The sequence below is a fragment of the Arabidopsis lyrata genome, assembly GCF_000004255.2.
Source record: "Arabidopsis lyrata subsp. lyrata unplaced genomic scaffold ARALYscaffold_7, whole genome shotgun sequence".
In the NCBI taxonomy this organism is placed as follows: domain Eukaryota; kingdom Viridiplantae; phylum Streptophyta; class Magnoliopsida; order Brassicales; family Brassicaceae; genus Arabidopsis; species Arabidopsis lyrata.
In genome coordinates this window covers 13,918,769-13,941,671 of record NW_003302549.1, presented here as the reverse complement: position 1 = coordinate 13,941,671, position 22,903 = coordinate 13,918,769, and the positions used below count along the sequence as shown (strand labels likewise).

Sequence of the window (22,903 nt, the reverse complement as noted above, 5' to 3'; positions counted from 1 at the left end):
TTTCTTATTTCTATAATAAATTTTTAGAAGTGCCAATTTTCAATATCTTTATGGAAAAAATGCATATTTTTATGAAAATCTCAACATAATAATTACTTAGTTTTGAAAATATCAACCAAATTCACTGTTCAAAAGATTCTGACTTGTTCAAACAATTAATCTTCTCTGAGTATCTTATGGATAACCTTTAATGGTGTCATCATCTTTTCTTAGACCATCTCTAATGTATTTTTCTATTTTTATCTCTATCTCTATAATAGAGGTAAGTTTTCTCTATTTTTACTCCAATGTATTATTCTATTTTTTCCTCTAAAAAGTTTAACTCTATTTATAGAGGAAAAAATAGAGATTCTCTATTCTCACCTCTATATATAGAGAAAAAAATAGAGATCTCTATTTTAGAGGTGGGAATAGAGGTGGGTTGGAGTAAATTTGCCTCTAAAATAGAGTTTAGAGGCAAATATAGAGGTGGGTTGGAGATGCTCTTAGCTGTCAAATGTCAGTGCTTTTGCTTCTATATATCTATAACGTGTCATAGATTAAAGAAGTTAATGATGCTTCTCTGCTTTAAATTACTTTCTTTTTTCGTTCACATTTCTATTTATATACTTACTTAATTTATTTTTATATTGTTTGTTCTCTTAATCAATTCCTGCAAGCTGTCTGATATTTTCATTTTAGCCCTTTTAGATAATATAGCAAAACGTTTAGGTTAATAGGGTATCTATAATCTGTGACCATAGAAGAATGAATAATTAGTTCTCTCTCTTCGTTACTATTTGGCATTCACTGTCCATATGTAAAATACAATATCACCCTTGATTTATTTATTCAATGTTTTATCTCTCTTCTTCTATTTCTTTCTTCTTCAAACACCAGAACACAACTTTAGTAATGAAAATTAAATCAGACTTTTTTCTGCAGAGAACCGAAAAGCAAAACCAATAATTTGTGTGGTTCACCTATGACAATAGTGCTTTTGATTTAGCGATGATGAAGATAAGGGAAGTTTTTGTTTTGTGTTTTTGCGAAGGTTGGTTAAGTTTCTGCGATAAAAAATAATGGTAATTGATGGTGGTTCTGATTTGACGATGATGAGATTTACCGGTGATGATGCTAACAATGACATTGTTGGTGGCGGTAAGTATAGAAAAAAAGAAGATGAAAGAAGAACTGAGAAGGTGTGATGGCTAAAAGTTGTATTGTGGTGATGATGATAATATCTGTTGCGGTAATTACGGGGGAGAAATGGATGGTGTCGTGAAGTTAGAACAAACAGAGTGGTGGACTGAGACAGATATGAAAACTGAATTTGTCAATTGTAGTTTAGATTAGGTTAATCGATGAAAAGAAAGGAATCGTCGGCGTCATTGGCACATTTTTCTGGGTTTGATTTTACTATAGTTATCGATAAATAGAGTAACACCTGTTATTTTTATTGTTATCATGTTAACATCGTTATACACGTTAATATAAATATTATCTATATATCTACTATCTTACCATAAATATTTTCTATGATAATATAAACTTTATCATATCAATTACAAAGTTACCGCGATACAATATGTTTAACACGATATATTTATAAACTTATTGATATATATTTTGTTATCGTGTTAAACCAATAGATAATCATTTAACTCATTAGATATTCTTACTCAGATATTTGATGGACAATCTATTTAAAATCAAATAAAAAACGTCAATAACTATTTTATTATATTGTTAATTAATTTGTTATATGCGGAGGGGCATTTTTGTCCAACTTACAGAAGTTGAGGAGAGAGAACTAATAATATAAAAACTATGGGTATATTTTTTATTTTTTGGTCAATTGTGGTTTAATATTTTGTTGACCCTAGGTAATATAGGCCAAAATTGACTTTGTTGATCTTCTAGGTAGGAAAAAAAATCAAGTAGAAATGTGGTATTTTTTTTATGCATACCTAAGCAACATTTTAGTATTTTTGTGAGTTACTAAAACCACTATGAATTATTTTAGTTTCAGAAATTCTATTATGTTAAGTAGCTTTCACATTTACTAAGTAATAAAGAATTTAAACACGTAAGTGAAAAGAAAAAAGTAAAAAAACAAAAGAACCAAAAGTCAGTATAACTAAACACAAGTTTTGTAAAAAGTCTTTGGCCAAGAAATCTCATATTTTTCTGAAGTAAAATCAGAATCTCTGTAATATATCATATTTATGGGGGGGGGAAAGTTACTAGTTTATGTTATCTTTGTAAGGAAAAAGTTAAAAATAAATGAAAATAAATACTAAAAAGAAGTATGGAAGAAAAAAAGAAAACGAAAACAAAAGGAGGAGGGGACCACATTTCACCAAATATTCGGGGTCTGATCTCAATGCGGATAAGTCTCTGTATTTATGTGTTCTAAAAATAGAGAAACATACTATATGTTTCATTATTTCCCATTCTCTTACTATTATAATCTCAAAAAATTATTCGGCATTGTCTCCATATAACACATATCTATTAATTTTATATGTTAGTTTCATTAGAATTTTTTTTTATAAATAAAATATAATTTTCTACTTTCATCTATAATATGATTTTTTAAGTCCTACGATATGATACTAATATGTATTTTGTAAATTTTTAAGAATTTTTTCAAATATTTAACCAGCAAAAATTTCAATGCGTCTAAAAAGTAGTTTAAATTATGATTTAGCTTTTTAATTATAAACAAGTTTTTCAAAATTTCTGTATACTTAGACATGTCATAATTGTATATGCATAAAATCATCTATAAATATATCTTTTAAGTATTTAATACTGCCAAAAAAGTTTTGAAAAGGATTAAAGGAATGCCTCACAATCACAATATAATCCAATCAGACATTTTCGTCTCTTACTTTCTTGATTTTAAAATATGTATATAGTTTATTTATAATATAATAAATCTATAAGATCTTTTTGTTTCAAAGACATTTTTAGTGTTAAAACTCACTATTTTCTTCCACAAGTTAACACAAAATAAGTAAATCTGTCCATCATATCTTAAAGTTAATAAGTCAACATGAATTCCTTACACATATATGTTAATTTTAAAAAACTTTTACCGTACTCGGTATTTTTCATCAAGTAAAATTTTTTGGCATTAATAATTTATATCTGAAAATTTCCATTAAACATTTTTCATAAACTGCTGGTATGTATGTATCTTATCAAGATGTTAATTGGATTTAAATGAAAAACTGAAGAGGCATGTGAATAACAGAATAAGCCCATGACGATGCGCCACAAAACTAATCACATTATCTTTGGCTCTAGGTGAATTTCTGAATTTTAGGTCAATAATGTAAGTAAGACTTTAGGCATGTCAATGTAGATAGGTCTCTTTACCATTAGCCATTAGCTTCGTCATCTTGCAGCCAGGTTGGTCCCCAAACATTATTAACACGCTATACGTAACCCTCTCTCTGTCTTGCTTTAAAATATATATCTACGTTTTTATATTTTTGATTGTAACATAGATGCTGTCAAGAAAATTGAGATCTATAATGTTATAACATTTCTTAAATAATGTTTATCAAGCACAAGCAGAGTTTTATATATGGTTTCAACATTCAGGAAAGAAATCTCCAATCCAAATGTCTAACGATTAATGTATTTCCATTGTCTATAAAATATTATTTGCAAATCATTATATCATGCACGTGTGAAAAGAGCCAATGAGATCTAATAAAGTAATAACAGTATCACTAGTTGGTTATGCGTAAATCTTTTATTCGTCTGACGCTCACAAGTCACAAGGCAAAAACTGATGATCAGGTGATAAAAAGCAACCAGACAATAAAACGAGTATCCTAACTATTCAAATAATTGCGTGGAAGGTTGTTTTCCTAAACGGATGGTTTATCCTTTAGGTATTATGGTAATGGTCCTTACTCCTTATAGAGTAAAAACTATTTTAATTTGCATCATCCAAAGTATTTAGATATCTTTTTATTGATGTAATTGGCTTTGAATCTCTATACGTAACATCTAAATATATATACTAAATTGACCAAACAAGCTTGATCTATTGTAATTTTATTTCGTTATATTCGGACGCAGAAATGAACAAAACATAAATATTATCATTTTATAAATTAACAAAATGGCATAATAGTTTTTCCATAATGTAGTTTCCTAATTTTATCAATCATACAATTGCCGTACTAGTTTCTTTATTCTAATGTTGTTGAATTATTTTGATAATGTTTGATTGTATCAAGTTCTTTAGCAAAAAAAATAAGGGCAATTTACACAAATAGCCCCAAAGAAGTTGTTTCTTCTAAAAATAGCCCCATATTCCATAAATTCCAGAAATAGCACTCAAAAGTATTAATTAAACATTGATTAAAACAGAAAATAGAAAATTTGAGAGACTAACCCTAAACGCCTCCGTCGGTCGCACCCAAAATTCTCATCTTCGACCAACGATCTCGTCGCCTCCGCCGGAATCTCGTCGCCTCCACCGGAATCTATAACGCCTCTGCCGGAATCCTTCACGGTTCCTCTCTGTTTCGCCAATTCTTCACGGTTTCCTCTTTGTTTCGCCAACTCTCGGTTCTTTTCTGTTTCGCCAACCCAATACTCACTGATTCTCCTCATTTCTCTCTGCTTCATCGTGTTCTAGGGTTTCCTGTAAGTTCTTATTATCTCTTCTTGTATTTCAATTTCTCTTTTTTTTGGTGTTTTGAATCGTCTCCAACGATTTGGTTTTTGTGGGTCTTTTACAAAAAGTTGAATCCTTTTGTCTTTGAACTTCATACAGGAGAGTTTCTAGTCTTTAATCATCTCTCTGTGATAAGTTGAAATCGATTAAGATTTTTTTTTGTAATCAATCTCAGTTTTCATGTTCTTAGTCTTCTGCTTCCCGTGGTTTCTTCTTGTGTATTGACTATAGTATATGTCATTGGATTTTCCAGTTGTTAGATTTGATTACTATGATTATCTTCTAGTTCTTGGGAATGTATTCAGAATCTAAAAAAAAATACAGTATTGTTGTAGTAGCAGTTTCGTGAGTTTTTTTTTAGTGTTCTTGTGGACAAGGTAATGAAAACAATAATGGTGGGTGGGGTTTTAGTTCAAAGCAATGACTTTTATAGTGGAGAGTGTGAATTAGTGGAAAGTGTTGACTTTTATAGTGAGTACTTTTAAAAATTTTCACAGTTTCAATGAAAAACTCCACCGTCTTTCCTGTATTCACCTTCTGCTTCTTCCGAGGAGGCGGTGGTGGGTGTTTATGGGTGTAGCGTTCTGTTTTTAGTTTCTAGTTCTTGTTGATTGAACTAAATCTAACATTTGATAGCTTAATATGTTTCATTCTTGATGGTTGAGATAATGAGATTTAGGCTTTTGTGAATCTTAGTTTGCATCAGATTAGTTTATCACTTTAGATAAGTTTAGTTTTTTGTCACAATTTGAGAGATATATCGTCACATAGTTATAGATTCAAGTTTGTGATATGAAGATATGAATAAACTTTCTTTACTTGTTTCTGTAGTGTTATTGTCTGTTCTCTTTGCTTGATAGAGTTGTTTTAGTTTGCATTCTAGAATGGTCTTCCTGATTCGGGAAGGACTTATAGTAATTCGGGAAGGTCTTCCTGAATATATCTGTTTACTGATTTCCTTTAATTTTAATTGCAGGAAAATGGGAGATTCGTTTCCAACAGATGTCACACTGCCAAAGTTTCTGTACAATATAGGACAGGAGCCAAATTCAAATGTTGGGATAAATCAATGTGCAAGATATGAGTATATCGAGAAAGTACAACAGATCCTCTCTCCTACAGAGTTTCAGAGAATCAGAGAATTGAAGATTTCTCCAAGCTGCATGATATAGATTCAGAAGACATCAGAAACAAGTTGGCTGTGGATATCTTCAATGAGTGTGTTAAGATTTCTTAGGACTATGTTTCTTTATTGGATGTATGATGCTTGTGAAACTGTTTTAGACTGTTTTGGTACTTCTATGATGGTTCTGAACTAGAAAAGTATCATCAGTTTCTATTTATGTTTTGTTTAGATATTCAATGTATGGTATTTTGTCAGATACCATATGTTTCGTACAGATTATCCACTCAGTTGTATGCTCTCAGCATATCCTTTGCATCTTAACTGTGCAATTTGTGAAAGATTTGAGGCAAATTATGCAAAAGTAAACAATTTTTGAAATTCAGGAAGGGTTTCCAAATATTCAGGAAGGATATATACATATTCAGGAAGGTCTTCCCTAAAAAAAAGCTATAATAGTTACTTCCACCAAGATTCATAACCGGGACCTATTGTTTTTGTAATAGAACATGTAACCAGTGAGCCAAGCTTCTAATTATAAGATCTTATACAAACGAACGTATATATTTCTATGAAACACGAAACACATCATGACATAAAAAGAGATTTTATAACTTCGCAGTAGCTTGCCTATGATTTTCATTTCTGTGTGTAGTGTCACATGTGTGCTCATGACAATACTTTTCACCACAAAGAAATCAGAAGAGTCTACCCTCATTTCACGCATCCTCCAAGTACATTTATCATCTACAGATACCAAAACCACTCTCTCTTTGTTAGACCATCGATACCTAAACTCAAACTTATACTCCAACTCCCATGTCCTCATCTTCTGCATTAACTCAGCCTTGTTCATGAAATATTTATTAATATATATATCATCAGCACCTTGTGTTGAATGTACACCTCCTATAGTGTTCGGACTACGATGTGGAGTAAGAAGCAGATCCAATGACTTATTGCCTATTCCCTTTTCAGTCGTTGAACATGTATTACTATATGGCACAGAGATGGAAGAAGTTCCGACTGATGGATGAGGTTCCTACAAACACAAAAATAGATAGGCATATGAACAAAGAGTTAAAATTGAAAAAAAGACGACTAGAAACGGATCATATCTGTATATTGCAGTATTTAGGAAGGTCATCCTAAAACTAAATGTATCCTTCCTAAAACCTATATGAATTTGAGTTTTTACCTTCTGGTTTTCATGTGCAGCAGAGATAAAAGAAGTTCCAACTGAAAGATAAGGTTCCTACAAATACAAAAATAGATAGGCATATGAAAAAGAGTTACAATTTTAAAAAGAAGACTAGAAACTGATTATATATGTATATTGCAGTATATAGGAAGGTCATCCTAAACCTAAATGTATCCTTCCTAAAACCTATGAAATTGAGTTTTTACCTTTTGGTTTTCATGTGCAGCAGAGATAGAAGAAGTTCCAACTTAAGGATGAGGTTCTACAAACCCAAAAATAGATAGGCATATGAATAAACAGTTCAAATTGAGAAAAAAAAGACGACTAGTTCGGATCATATCTGTATATTGCATTATTTAGGAAGGTCATCCTAAAATTAAATGTATCCTTCCTAAAACCTATGAAATTGAGATTTTACCTTCTGATTTTCATGTGCAGCCGTTGAATGTGTACTTCCTATAGAAATCACAGCAGAATCTCGAGCAGGAGGCAAAAATAATGAATAATTGCCCTGTCCTTTTTCAGGCGTTGAACATGTATCACTTGGTGGCACAGAAACTGAGATGTCCTTTCTAGTGCCTTCTCCAGCCTGCATAAATGTCACATATAGGCCTGGGCAAAAAACCCGTACCCGAGTACCCGAACCGGAACCGACCCGAAAAACCTGGTTCGGGGCGGGTACGGGTATGTAAGTTTTACACTGCTGGGTTCTATTATTACTTACCCGTGGGTATCGGGTCGGGTTCGGGTTTTACCCGATACCCAATGGTGTAAACCGAAAACCCGATTAGCTTAGGTTTTAGTCTCAAACCCACTTTACCTATTGTCGATTTAGCTTCTTCGCTTCCTCTATTCCCGCCGATTCTTCGCTTCCTCTATTCCTCTATTCCCGCCGATTAAAAACCCTAGTTCTCTACTCTCTCCTTTATCAATCATCATTTACCACAGTTTTCATTTTCGATTCAAACCTGGAAACTCAAACGACAAACCCCACACCGTCTCTGGTCACTTCTCCACCGTCCGCCTTATCGAGAAACCGTTCAGAGGTAATTTCCGGTTTCACTAGTCCATGATCTCTCTCTGATAAGTACTAAGAGAAAAGTACTTATTTGTCTTAATACTTTGTTTTTGTCTTTGAATTCAGAATGACTTTGAATTGTGACAGCCACTCATTTGTTTTTGTCTTTTAATTTTGAATGACATTGAATTGTGAATGACACAATTTTTTTGTCTTTGAATTGTGAATGACTTTGAATTGTGTTGAGTTGCAGATGGCGTCTTGTGATGAACCAAAAGATAAAAATGTTCCAATGGACCATGAAGATGATATGACAGACGAAGAGTTTGAAACTCCTACTTATAGCAAGGCAAACAAGAGGAAAGACAATGCAGGGGCAGTGGGTAGTGGTTGTAAGTCAACTAAGAGGGCAAGGTCTTGGGTTTGGGATCATTTCACCAGAAAAGAGAAGGTTGCAGACAAATGTAATTGTAATTACTGTGGGAAAGAGTTAGCGTGTCCAACCAAGTCTGGAACCTCCACGTTGAAGAAGCATATTGAAAATACCTGCAAGGCATTCCAGGTATGGAAAAGTGCTAATATACATCAAACTCAAACAGTTTTAACTCCTGATGGTCCTGGTGGTTGTGTTAGGGTTAGTAAGGTCAGTGAAGCAGTTTTTAAAGAAGCATCTAATGAGCTGTTAGTTTTAGCTGAGTTACCATTAGCTTTTATAGAGTGCTTAGCTTGGAGACATTTTTGTTCCAAAGTTCAATTGTATAAGCCTCATTCTCGGAGAACAGCTACAAGAGAGATTGTTGAGGTTTATGTCACTAAGAAAGCTGCCATGAAGAAGATTATCGAGAAAAATAAGCAGAGGCTGTCATTGACTACAGATATATGGGTTTGTCCCAATACTTCAGCTAGTTATATGGTAGTAACAGCTCACTTTATTGATAATATGTGGGAGTTGAAGAAGTTGATAATAAGCTTCAAGCATGTAGAAGATCATAAGGGTCAGACAATATGTGATACTCTTATGGCTTGTTTAGCTGAGTGGGGTATAAAGAGAATATTCTGCATCACTGTTGATAATGCTACAGCCAATAGTTCAGCTATGACCAAATTCAAGAAAGAAATGCTGCGGGTGTATGGAAGTGAAGCTTTGATACTTAAAGGTGAGTATTTGCATTTGCGGTGTGCTACTCACATTCTGAATTTGGTGGTGAAGGAAGGATTAACAGAGATTGATAGCTGTGTGGCTGCTATTCTCAATGGCATCACCTATGTGAGGTCTTCGACACCTAGACTGAAATCTTTTGATTTTAGAGTTGAAACAGGGAAGCTGCAAAGGGGAAGCCTACCTTTAGATGTCAAGACCAGATGGAATTCGACATATCTCATGCTAGACCAAGCTCTAAAGTTCCGTGTAGCATTTGAGAGGATGGAGGCTGAGGATAAACCATATAATGATTACTTTCAGGAAAAAGAGGATGGAACAAAGAGGATTGGACCAGCTGTGAGAGATGACTGGGAGAAAGTTGAAAGGTTAGTTCAGATTCTTGAGATTTTCTATAAGTCCACATTGGTTCTTTCAGCTTCAAACTATGTTGCAGCTCATAAACTCTACAATGAGATAGTCTCCATTACTTCAAACTATGTTGCAGCTCATAAACTCTACAATGAGATAGTCTCCGTACCCGACCCGAAACAAGCAAGAACCGAATTTTTCGGGTTTTTACCGGTTCTGAAATTTGATACCCGAACCCGACCATACCCGATCCGAAACCGAACCGTTATTTTCAGTTTACCCTATTGGGTCCTAGATTACCATACCCGACATACCCGTACCCGATCGGGTTTTACCCGAACCCGACCCGCGGACCCGAATGCCCAGGCCTAGTCACATAGATCCTAACTTATAAGATTAATGGTAATGCATGGAGATAAGAAGTTTTGGTTGCTTACCTCAAGTTCTCCAAATACCAAATCGTCAAGTTCCTCGCAGATGCAAACTTCGTCTTCATCATCCAAACTTTAATTCACCAACAAGATTTAATCAACTCCAGAAACCATATAAACAAAAACAAGGACAGGACTAGAGATCACGAAATACAAATCCGTTACAATCTTAGATTGACATAGTTCCAAACACATGATATTTCCTCAATAAAAAAAGCTTGTGGATTCGTCGGAGATTTCGCCGATTTAGCACGAGCGTAAGCTTCTTTGACTGAATCATATATCATATGTTTATATCATCTACCTTATATCATATGTAAATCATCTACATACCAAAACCACTCTCTCTTTGTTCAGAATTCGTAAAGCATCTACTTATCAATAGTTTTCAATTGCAAGTCTCATCTACTTAAGATTTCTAATGCAATCAAGCCCAACAATGAAAAAGGTAAGAGATGAACAATGACACATCATAATTCTTTGTGCTGAATCAATGAACGCACCTACAATTTGTCTAATTCCACAATAGAAAGCCATAATTAATTCAACAATAAACGTCTAATTTCGTCAACACGATTGAGGAAGAAGAAGAAAAAAAATTGGTGAAAGAGATCCATTTAGACCAGTTTGAAGTTCGAAAATAGGTGAAGCTTTCTCCGTCGCGGCAGATCTCTCCGTCGCCGGCAGCTCTCTCTGTCGCCGGCAGCTATCACCTGAAATCGTCTCCGTCGTCGCCTTATCGTGGAGTGACGACAGTTATCGTGAAATACTTTTTCCCTTCCTTTTGTTTATTAAATTTATTAAATTAAAAATAAATGAGTGCTATTTTTGTCAAATAAACTAGGAGATGCTATTTTTGTCATAAAAACTTCATTTAGGGCTATTGGAGACCATTTCTCAAAAAATAATATCATGTAAGTTTATTTAACTTTAATATATTATTATTATTATTATTTTTTGTCATCTTTAATATATTATTTAGAGCGATAATAATGTTGTGGAATTATAGTTGATAATGTTATATTTGTTACAAATGTCAAAGAAGTCAGGCAGCCACAATCAAAGAAGTCAGGTAGCCGCAATTGTTTACGTAAAATGTGTGGAGCTCACCGTCACTATGCGTGCATAGTAACTTACTTTTTTCTCTATAAATAGAACGTTAAACGTTCATTGTAAAATTACAATTGATACTTGAACAATAAGAAGTTATAAGAAATCTCTCTCCTCCTCTCATCTTTTTATTTTCAGTATCCCGATCCTTCTGAGGGTATAAATTCTTTCTCCATTATTTATATTTATATACACCATAAAATAAAGTAATTATTATAACACGTTATCAGCACGATCACTCTATGATCGCTGAAAAAAAATACGGTATTATACCGGGCGGTATGTCGCCTCGTTAAAAGAAAAAATATGAGAAAAAAAAAAAAAAAAAGAGAAAAGAAAATTATATAAATAAATAAAAGAAACTATATATGTATATATATGTTACTTCATGCACCATAATTAATTATTTTCTGTTAATGGTTGGCTGAGCCACCTGAAATTTTATTCACTGCTTTAAATATTTATTTCTGCTACCGGTCGGCTGAGCCGCCTTAATTTTATGTACTGCTTTAAATATTTATTTCTGTTGCCGGTCGGCTGAGCCGCCTTAATTTTATGCACTGCTTTAAATATTTATTTCTGCTACCGGTCGGCTGAGCCGCCACATATATATTTACTGTTTCTATGTGGATAATTCGTCACCATAATATCACTGTGAATTATTTGTTTATATTATGGTTTATTCACCTGTATAAATATTTTTATCCGAATCGATAATTTTTATCTGATTGATGTCTAATTTTTCAGATTAATTTTTTTTTAAATCTTTTTCCGCCAACGGTCTCAAAGAAAAATTTCAAAATTTTTTTTAAAAATTCAACTTTTTCCAACGGCTAGGAATAGTATTTTTCAATCTATAAATTCATTCATTTTCTCATTCATTTCATCAAAACAAAATTTTTTCATCTCTCTAAAAACTCTCTCCGAAAAAAAAGAAGAAGAATTTTGAAGTTTTGAAGTTTTGAAGAATGTTTCGATTACTTTTAATATTTGCTTTTGGAATAATTATTTTGTGTATTTATAATCTTTGCGTTGTAGATTTTACTCCGCAAGAATTTCGTTTGAACATTAGTTTACTTGTTTGTACGCTTTTTCTTTTTGTAATCGCTTGCATTATTAATGTAAACGATTCATTTTAAATATATTTTAAAATAAATTAAATAAAGATTTCTAATAATATTCCATGTTTTTATTTTTAAAAAACAAATGACAAACATTGAAAAGCTTAAGATCCAAGCTCTTCAAATCACTGGAGCAAATTACATAGCATGGACCACTGATGTGGAACTTCATTTAGATTCGCAGAATCTATTGGAGACGATAAAAGAGAAAAATGAATCACCTGCCAATGAAAAGGCAAAGGCGATAATTTTTCTAAGAAAGCATCTAGATGAAAATCTGATGCATGATTATGCAAATGTAAAAAACCCCGTGGAGTTGTGGAAAGCTTTAAAAAATAGGTTTGACAACCAGAAAGCAATAACTCTCCCACATGCTCTTGACGAATGGGCAAATTTGAGGTTCCTAGATTTTAACAAGGTAGCACAGTATAATTCTACCATGTTAAGAATCGTGGCTCAATTGGAATACTGTGGTAAGAAAGTGAGCGAAGACGAAATGCTCAATAAAACCTACCTTACATTCCATAAGGAGCACTATGTTCTTGCAGAACAATACAGGAACTGCAAGTACAAAATGTTTTCCGAGCTGATTGTGGCGCTTATGATAGCAGAGAAGAATAATGAACTTCTCATCAAAAACCACAATGCTCGGCCTGCAGGAAGCAAAGCATTCCCTGAAGTGAATGCAACGGATGTAAAAAATCCGGAGAAAAAGGATGTAAACTATCCTGAGAAAGGGAATCAATCATATCGGGGTCGTGGTGGTCGTTTTAATCGTGGGCGTGGAAGAAATTACAACTCACGTGGAAGGGGGTCGTTCAAATGGGTTCGTCCTCAAAATGATTCAAAAGGGAAGGAACACCAAGAAAATTCCACCCAGAAGAGTGAGAATGTTTGTTATAGATGTGGATCTAAGGGACATTGGGCCCGTACGTGTCGAACTCCTCCACATCTTTGTAAGCTGTACATGAATTCCACGAAAGGAAAAGGGAAAGAAGTCAATTTAGCAGAAAACTTCGAGGATACATCGTATCTCGATTCTCCCTCCTTTGCAAATGATTTGGATTAGACCGCTTTTGCGGTTAACTAAAGAGCTTGTATTGAGACTGCTGAAATAGTCTCTAGTTATGTCATATATATAATATTATGCTTTTGTTATTTTGAAAAATAATGTTGTTTTAACAACAATTTAATGTATAATTATTGTGTGTTTTCCTTTTATGAATAAAATTTACTTTCTTTTTATTGATGTTTATCTTAATCACAGAAATGGATGAAACAATCTCCAAGGAAATGGCTCAAGAAATTTGTATACCAAATAGTGGGACAACACACACTATTCTAAAGGACAAAAGATATTTCTCTAACTTAAAACCGACAAACATGATTGTCAATACAATATCAGGTCCTGTAGACGTGATTGAAGGAACTGGTATGGCCAACTTTATTTTGCCTAATGGAACCAAGTTTTCCATAAAAAATGCCTTGTATTCTCCAAAATCTAAAAGGAATTTGTTGAGTTTCAAAGACATATACCTTCAAGGAAAAGAAGTATATGTACATAACTTCTGATAAATCGGGAAAAAGGCTTATATTGGAAAATTTTCCAAAACTTCCTTCAGGATTGCATTATACTCATATAAGTGCAATCGAATCGCATCTAGTGATTAAAAGAAATCCAGAAGATTTCACATTATGGCATGATCGCCTCGGTCATCCAGGCACCTCGATGATGCGAAAAATCATAGAGAGCTCACATGGACACCCATTGAAAATCCAGGAGATATATCATGGGAATAAAAAGACATGTGCCGCATGTTCTCTTGGAAAACTTATCATAAGGCCATTGCCAACCAAAATTGATAAAGAATCACCAAAATTCCTTGAACGAATTCAAGGAGATATTTGTGGACCAATACATCCACCATGTGGACCATTCCACTATTTCATGGTATTAATTGACGCATCCAGCAGATGGTCACATGTTTGTCTATTATCATCTCGAAATATGGCATTTGCGAGATTTCTAACTCAAATAATCAAACTGAGGGCTGAGTTTTCTGATTACCCTATTAAAAGAGTTAGACTAGACAACGCTGGTGAATTCACATCCCAAGCTTTTAATGATTATTGTATGGTAACGGGAATTGAAGTAGAACATCCTGTAGCTCATGTTCATACACAAAATGGTTTGGCTGAATCTTTAATTAAACGCCTGCAATTAATTGCAAGACCATTGATCATGAGATCAAAACTCCCAACCTCTGTATGGGGACACGCTATTTTGCATGCTGAAGCACTTATCCGAATGAGACCAAGTGCATATCATAAATATTCCCCATTACAACTAGTATTTGGTCGTGAACCAAATATTTCTCATCTAAAGATTTTCGGTTGTGCGGTATATGTGCCTGTAGCACCGCCACAACGTACAAAGATGGGACTACAACGAAGGTTAGGGATATATGTGGGTTATGATTCTCCATCCATTATAAGGTATTTAGAACCTCAAACTGGTGACCTCTTTACGGCACGCTTTGCTGACTGTCATTTTGATGAAAAAGAGTTCCCAGTTCTAGGGGGAGAAAGCAAACAAGTAGGAAAGAATATAAAGTGGAGTGTACCATCTTTGTTACATCTTGATCCTCCTACAAAACAGTCGGAACTGGAAGTTCGACGAATTATGCACTTACAAAGTATAGCAAATCAATTACCTGATGCTTTTGCAGATACTAAAACGATAACCAAATCACATATTCCAGCTGCAAATGTTCCTGCTCGGATTGAAATTCCACACGAACATGGAAAAGCAGACGATACACGTGAGTCTAGAACACGCCTGAAGCGTGGTAGACCAGTTGGTTCTAAGGATAAAAATCCTAGAAAGCGAAAGGAAGCTGAAAAGCTCGATATTCCCAAAATAGCAGAAAGCATTTTGGAAGAAACGAATCATGAGTCTAATGACAATGATGAGCATCATGAGCCTGAAGGAAATCATGAGATTGCTATCAACTATATCCATAATGGAAAGATCTTGGATCGAAATAAAATGGATGAAGTCGATGACGTTTTCTCATACCTCGTAGCAAAAGAAATAAATGAGGAAAACGAAGATCCAGAACCACAGTCGGTATATGAATGTCAAAAGAGACATGACTGGATAAAATGGAAAGATGCAACACAAGTCGAACTTGATTCGCTCAATAAGCAAAATGTATTCGGACCTATTGTACTCACACCTGAAGATGTGAGACCGGTTGGATACAAATGGGTTTTCGTTAGAAAAAGAAATGAGGAAAATGAAATTACGAGATACAAGGCTCGTCTTGTAGCTCAAGGATTTTCTCAAAGACCCGGGATTGATTATGAGGAAACATATTCCCCCGTTATGGATGCAATAACGTTTAGATTCTTGATGAGTCTAGCGGCTGATGAAAATTTAGAAATGCGTCTCATGGATGTTGTTACAGCATATTTGTATGGATCATTAGATACAAATATCTATATGAGAGTTCCCGACGGGTTTAAGATGCCATAAGCATTGAAATCTAAACCCAAAGAGTTATGTGCAATAAAGTTGCAAAGATCATTATATGGGTTAAAGCAATCTGGGCGAATGTGGTATAATCGTCTCAGTGAACATTTAACGAAAGAAGGATACGTAAACGATCCTATATGCCCATGTGTTTTCATCAAGAAAACAAAATCCGGATTTGTGATAATCGCGGTATATATTGATGATCTAAATATAATTGGGACTCAAGATAAAATACAGAAAGCAACAAACTATTTAAAAGGGGAATTTGAGATGAAAGATCTCGGACAAACAAAGTTTTGTCTTGGCCTACAAATTGAACATTCCCAAAAGGGTATATTTGTGCACCAATCCACGTATACTAAAAGAGTGCTAAAACGATTCAACATGGATAAGGCAACTCCTCTTAGTACTCCTATGGTCGTTAGATCACTTAACGTTGAGAGTGATCCATTTCGAATGAAGAGATACTTGGTCCTGAAGTACCGTATCTAAGTGCAATTGGAGCCCTTATGTATCTTGCGAATTGTACAAGACCTGATATATCATTTGCCGTTAATCTTTTGGCAAGATTCAGTTCATCTCCTACGAGAAGGCATTGGAATGGGATTAAACATATCTTCCGATATCTTCAAGGGACGATAAATTTAGGATTATTTTATCCTAAAAATTCAAAAGGGCAAATGGTTGGTTTTGCAGATGCGGGATACTTATCAGATCCACATAAAGCCCGATCACAGACTGGATATGTCTTTACAATCGGAGGCACTGCTATATCCTGGCGTTCCCAGAAGCAAACGCTTGTGGCTACTTCTTCAAATCATGCTGAAATCATTGCACTTCATGAAGCAAGTAGAGAATGTGTATGGTTGAGATCAATAAGCCAACACATACAATCAAGCAGTGGGATCAACACAAATAAAGAGCCAACCATCCTATATGAAGATAATGCTGCATGCGTTGCCCAAACGAAGGAAGGATATATCAAAAGTGATAGAACCAAACATATCCCTCCGAAATTCTTTTCATACACCCAAGAACTAGAGAAGAATAAAGATATTGAAGTCAAATATGTTCGATCATGTGACAATGCTGCAGATCTCTTCACAAAATCACTACCTACCTCGGTGTTCAAGAAGCATGTCTATGCTATTGGAATGCGCCACCAACGAGATCTGTAAAGTTGATCACTCGAGGGGGAGACTACGTCGTTGTACTCTTTTTACCTACTAAGGTTTTTCCCACTGGGTTTACTTAGAAAGGTTTTTAACGAGACAACAGAAGACATTACACAAGACAATAGTGACACTGGTCTCCAAGGGGGAGTGTTACAAATGTCAAAGAAGTCAGGCAGCCACAATCAAAGAAGTCAGGCAGCCGCAATTGTTTACGTAAAATGTGTGGAGCCCACCGTCACTATGCGTGCATAGTAACTTATCTTTTTCTCTATAAATAGAACGTTAAACGTTCATTGTAAAATTACAATTGATACTTCAACAATAAAAAGTTATAAGAAATCTCTCTCCTTCTCTCATCTTTTTATTTTCAGTGTCCCGATCCTTCTGAAGGTATAAATTCTTTTTCTATTATTTATATTTATATACACCATAAAATAAAGTAATTATTATAACAATATTATATATATATATATATATATATTGCAAATAAAGGAATAATTGATTTTTCTTTTTTCTAAAATAAATTTCTACTCCTAGAAATAATGTCAAACCCCGGAAAGAGACTGGGATAGTATTGAGAAAAGGAAAGAGGCCCCCACAACCTCAGAAATTATTGTAACCGACCCTACCCATTTTATGCAGCCTAAAATTACTGCAATTTTTTTTTGAAAATCTAGCTAGAATATGTAAAACTTGTGTGTTTTAGTTGACAAAAAAGAAAAAAAAAATTGTGTGTTTCCTAAAAATATAATGATAATTTTTGTAATGTGTAATATACTAATATGATATCAAGAATAATAAAAAGTATATATTGTGAATGGTCTCATAAAGGATTACAATGTCCCACAACAATGATTGTGATTGCATTTACATATTGGTTTGGTTTAACCGTTTTAAAGCACAACAACATCTTTACGGAAACAAAGTTAGGTCCATATAAAAAGTTGGTCTCGGCTTCGACTAAAATAAAGCAAACACAAGCTTTGATTTTTCAAAAAACAAAACTTCATCTTTCCATTTCAAAAGTCTAACAGAACATTACATTATGTCTTTATCGAACAAACCAATTTTTTTTCTATTTAGTTTGATTTAGTTTTAAATAAGAGAACTCCTCCATATATATTATACAACCATGGAACATAAGTTAAAAAAAAAAAAATTTTGATACATAATTTTAATGCAAGATTGGATCAGTTTTCTATTTGGTTTTTCTTTTACTGATTTTTGTAATCTGAATTCAAGTTTTGGATCTTCTACATTATAGCTACACTATTTATTTATCTGTAGCCAAATCACACACGAAAATATTTATTTCACTGACATAAATAATTATATCAAGACTACAGAAAATAAATATATACAGTAATTAAAAGAAAAGTAAATACAAAAGAGAATATTACACTGTTCAAGTGGACAGCTTCTTGCACTCCAAGATGCCACAGACTTCTTCTTTCTTCTGGGAATGCTATCGTCATCGGAAAATAATTAAAAATAAATTCTGATAAACTACTTTATCCTTATTATTTTTTTAATTACTGACTTCCATAAAATACATTGTGGTAAATTGCTTGTAGTGATTTATGAAAAAGTTAAAGTTGTCATAAATCTTCTGTTCCTTTTGCGCCAACATATTTTTAAACAGAGTCGCAGTAAAAAAAAAGTTATAAACAATTTTCAAGAAAGTAATAACTGAAACATTAATTGCACATTCTCAGAATTGCTACAAGAATTTTACCAAGATAAGACTAGTATCCGGTAATAACATGTCTCTGTTACTTTTACTGTTTTACATAGGGTCCGAATGGTAACTGCGTTTTGCGGTACGGGAGAAGTGCGGTATTATAGTGCGGTACGGTTCAACTGTGGGATGTGCGGTATGCGGAACAAATGCGGTTTTTAGAAATAAGCGGTATAGCATAATGTTTGATTGGTAAAAAAAAACGCGGTGCGGAATACAAATTATAGTTAAATAATTTTTAAAAGTATATTAATAATATTAATATAATTATAAATTAAACATTTATATATATATATATATATATTAGTATCATCATAAATTAAACATTTATATATATATATATATAAATATATTTTTTTTGGTAATTAAACATTTATATATATATATTAGTATAATCATAAATTAAACATTCACATAAATTAAACATTCAGTTTCTTTTTGGTAGGATAAATTAAAAATTCTTAATCATAAATTTAAAAGCTTTCAATTTAATTTGCTGAAAAAGAAAACACAATTTAATGTGTCTCTTAACGTTCTTGATTATCCCTTCTATTTAATGTGTTTAATTAATGAGTTATTTTGTGTTATAATTTTCCTTAATAAGCGTGCTTTTAGCCCAAAAATTCTATATTTTGGAACAGAGGGAGTATTAGAGAAGGAGAATATTTTTTCCTACCAAACAAAAAGAAGGAGAATGACTTTCATAATAATTTTATAACTTCAAAAAATTTTTTTTTGATAATCACGATGAGAGTGTGTGTTTTATTTTTCATTCGTATTATTGATGTTATACCTTCTGACTTTGACTCACAAGTTAATAAAGTTACCTAAGACATTTCTCATCAAACACAAAAGCAATGTTTGTGTTAAAAAAAAAAACAAAAAAAAATGTATTATTTTGTTAGGTGCGGTTTTTGATAAAACCGCTGGGTAAAGCCTTCTTTTTATTTCTAACAGCGGTCCACTGTATTACCCGTTGGACAAAACCGCAAATTCCTCTTTTTTTTTTTTTTTCTTAAAACGCAAATCTGTCAGAAAAAGTGTGATTGGTGAGTATACTGCGGTTTTGTGAAAAAAATTAGAAAAACGCCTTTTTTGTGTTCACCATTCGGACCCATAGCAAACATTAGTAACTAAAAGTAAATAATAACCTCTTGAAAATTGGGTAAACAAAAAAAGTAAGAGGTCAAAAAAGAAGAAAAATAGTCTAATGCTATTTTTTTAATATGCTTTTCTCTCGATTTTTTTTTTGTTTTTCAACTTTTCGAAGATTTATTTTTAACTTTTTAACTCGAAAATTAGCAAAATTAGCAAAATTCTTTTTCTTTTACGGATTTTCTTTGAACAGTAAAGCTAATCCCGTGACGACCTTTGCTTCTCTCTTAACCGGTTCTGCCACGTCATCATCATCTTTACCACCAGACGTAATCGAAGAAGACGACTTCAACGGCGGCGACAAGAATTTCTCCTCAAAAATCAGCTCCGGTTCAGCTACGGCGGTCGCGGTTATAGTAACCATCGGCTTTTTACCGGAGTCTCGAGTATATGAAGAAAGCCATTTAGCTCTCATGTAATCAGCTTTTCTCCATGGCGGGAAATGCATATCTTTTTTCTTCAAGCTCTGTTTCGCCGCTTCAGAAACCATAGAAACAATCTGACGAATCCGATCAGATTTTCCGACGAAAATCAACGGTAGAGATTGAAGCAACTCCTTGTAACAACTCGTTTGCCTTGCGATCTCAAACTCCGATCTAAAATCAACGTCGATTAAAAACCTTTCTCCGTTCACAATCACATCTATGTACTCATACTCACCTGAAAAATCATCAAAAATTAAATTACACGAAAAATCACAAAAATCAAAGGTAGAAGACGAAAAAACCGGTTAAGGAGATTGTACCGGCCGGTATAGAGCGAGATTTATCCCATTTCGATTTACAAATTGAAGAATCGTAACCGAGAAATAAGAGTTCATCAACAACAATCTTTCTCAATTCGTCTTTTCTTTTAACTGATTTGTTCTTCTCTATAATCTTCGAAGCTTCCACTAACAGATTCTTCTCAACGAAGCTTCCACATTGAATCAAACTCTGTAATCAAAAGATTTTAGATTGTTGCAGAGATTTAAAACAAAGAGAATTTTTTTTTTTTTTGTTACCTTGAAATGGTCATAATCGAAGATATCGAGTTCATCGTCGGAGATATCATTGTTCACGTTAAAACAATTACAACGATGATTATTACGACCACCATTCTTTGTTTGCTTGTCGTTGTTTTCTTCCATATAGTTTTGTACCATTTTCGCTAAGCTTGGCTCGAACTCTGTTCCGGCGACGACTCCATCTCCAGCGATGAGTGATTTCTCTGAGTTTGAGATTCTCGTGAACGGTCGATCTAATAGACGTTTGAGACGAGACTTAAGCACTGGTTTAGTTGATGATTCCACTCTATTCGCCGGAAAATCGTTGTTAATCGGCTGGATTTTCATCATCGGAAACAGAAACAGAACAAAATCGTCGGAAAAAAAAATCTAAGAGACGGATCGGAGTTTCTTAACGGTGACGATTTTCACGGAAAACATGACGGCGATTGTCGGAAACAGTGTTACTAGACACGGTAACTGAAGAGAAAGTCACCGGAATATTCATTTTTCCGGCGATTGAGTAATCTAAGAGTTAATTTTTTTTTTGATAAGAATTTAATTTTTTTTTTTTTCTGGTTTAAGGAAAAAGTGAGATTGGTTGATTTTATAGGTGCAGTGATAGCTGAAGCTGAAGAGGTTAAAGAAGAAGCTGACTAGACACGATGATGCCACGTCATATAGTTATTACGTGATAATATTTTTTGGTTTGTCAAAGTAATTACGGGGTAGATTAAATTACCGTTTAACCCTCTTTAGTGGGACGGTGTGGTTTTTTTTCTTTTTTGGTTATCATTACGTTTTCAATTTTGTTTTATTTTTTTATGATCATAGTAGTAATTGTGGTAAATTCTTTTTATGGAAAAGAACTGTCAGTGAAAATTGTAATAATGAAATATTATTACGGTTTTGTCCTCTCTCCACAGCTTCCACTACTGTGGCGTGGAAGATCGGTCAAATCTCTTTCTCAGTCATCATCGGGATTTTCGGAATTATTTATTTTTGTTTTCATTGAGTTGATGTAACTTATAAAAAGTTTTAAATAATATAGTCACAACTATTTTTCGCAACCTAATTTCCGCCGCTCGTCAACTTCTCCGTCTTGCCAAGTTCTGACCGGCGCGTGGCGGCTCCTTTAGCGCCGGCGTCGGTCTCCTCCCCTTTTTCTTTCCTTGTATGTGCTTTCGTCGGATGGGGAAGCGTGGTGGTTCGACGAGTATTTTTTGATGCCTTCTTGGTTTCAAATCTGCAAAATTTTGGTGGGGGAGCTCTTAATTGATGGATTCGAAGGTTATCGGAGTTGTGAGTCGCTTCTCTGAGTGGTGTCTTGGAGCTTTTATGGTGGATCTACCGGATCCTTTGCTACTGTGGTTGTTGATGGTCATCCTCGACGGTACGGTTCTTCCCCTCCCAGATCGGATTTGAACTTAGGTGGCTCAGTCTCGTTGTGTCATTGATCTTCTCCTAGTTTTCGTGTTTGTTTGTGAGACTTGTTTCGATGGTGGTGACTCTGTTTGTGGAGTTATTCATTAGATCTTTGCTCTACCTCTCTATTGCTTCCTTTTACTTGTCTGTGGTTGCAGTTTGGTCTGGTTTCGTTCTTGGTGTTGGCCAATTTGATGGTATTTTGTTGCTGAGCTACCTACTAGCCTATCTTCCTTGGAGTTAGGTTCTAGGCGAAGCAATGGATTCGTTCTCTAGTTCTTCTCTTGCGAGGACGTCATCAGCTTTTTGTCTTTAGGTGTGCTGAAGCTGCATTCGACGAGTGTCCGCGTGTAAGAACTGTTGATCTTATTTGGCTTTTCTCTTGTCGATTTTCAAGGTTTTTGCCTTGTCCCTAGTGCATTTTGCTATCTCGGTCCGGTTGGTGAGGTGTGATGGTGCTTGTATTTGTGTCTCTCGTATCGGCGACTTCTTGCTTTCCTCCCTGTCGGTTTGCTACTGATTTGATTTCGGTGTGAGGTCTATCCGATCTTATTGGTGCTTCCGGCGTTCACAGTTTCTTTGGGGAAGCTTGGTGAGAGTTTCTGGTTCCTTTGCGCAATTTTAGTGCTTAGGTCTTTTTTCTTAACAAATGATCTTCTTTAGATATATTGTCTCTTCTTTTGTTTTCA

At 34.1% G+C, this 22,903-nt stretch overlaps 1 protein-coding gene and 2 long non-coding RNA genes across 3 annotated transcripts; 1 reads left to right on the top strand and 2 right to left on the bottom strand.

The window, feature by feature from the left end:
- Nucleotides 1–6,766: 6,766 nt before the first annotated feature.
- Nucleotides 6,767–7,571, bottom strand: LOC110226130. Its single transcript, XR_002330239.1, has 3 exons — nt 7,215–7,571; nt 7,006–7,062; nt 6,767–6,849 (listed from the first exon to the last, which is right to left on the bottom strand). It is a non-coding gene; the product is annotated as an uncharacterized LOC110226130 (long non-coding RNA).
- Nucleotides 7,572–19,947: 12,376 nt separating this feature from the next.
- On the bottom strand, nt 19,948–21,532 carry LOC9306374. The gene is made up of 3 exons (XM_002868226.2): nt 20,808–21,532; nt 20,550–20,739; nt 19,948–20,464 (listed from the first exon to the last, which is right to left on the bottom strand). Exons 1-3 carry the CDS (start codon nt 21,138–21,140, stop codon nt 19,977–19,979), a joined length of 1,011 nt encoding a protein of 336 aa, XP_002868272.1. The 5' UTR covers nt 21,141–21,532; the 3' UTR covers nt 19,948–19,976.
- Nucleotides 21,533–21,666: 134 nt separating this feature from the next.
- LOC110226877 lies at nt 21,667–22,903 on the top strand. Its single transcript, XR_002330761.1, has 2 exons — nt 21,667–22,182; nt 22,373–22,903. It is a non-coding gene; the product is annotated as an uncharacterized LOC110226877 (long non-coding RNA).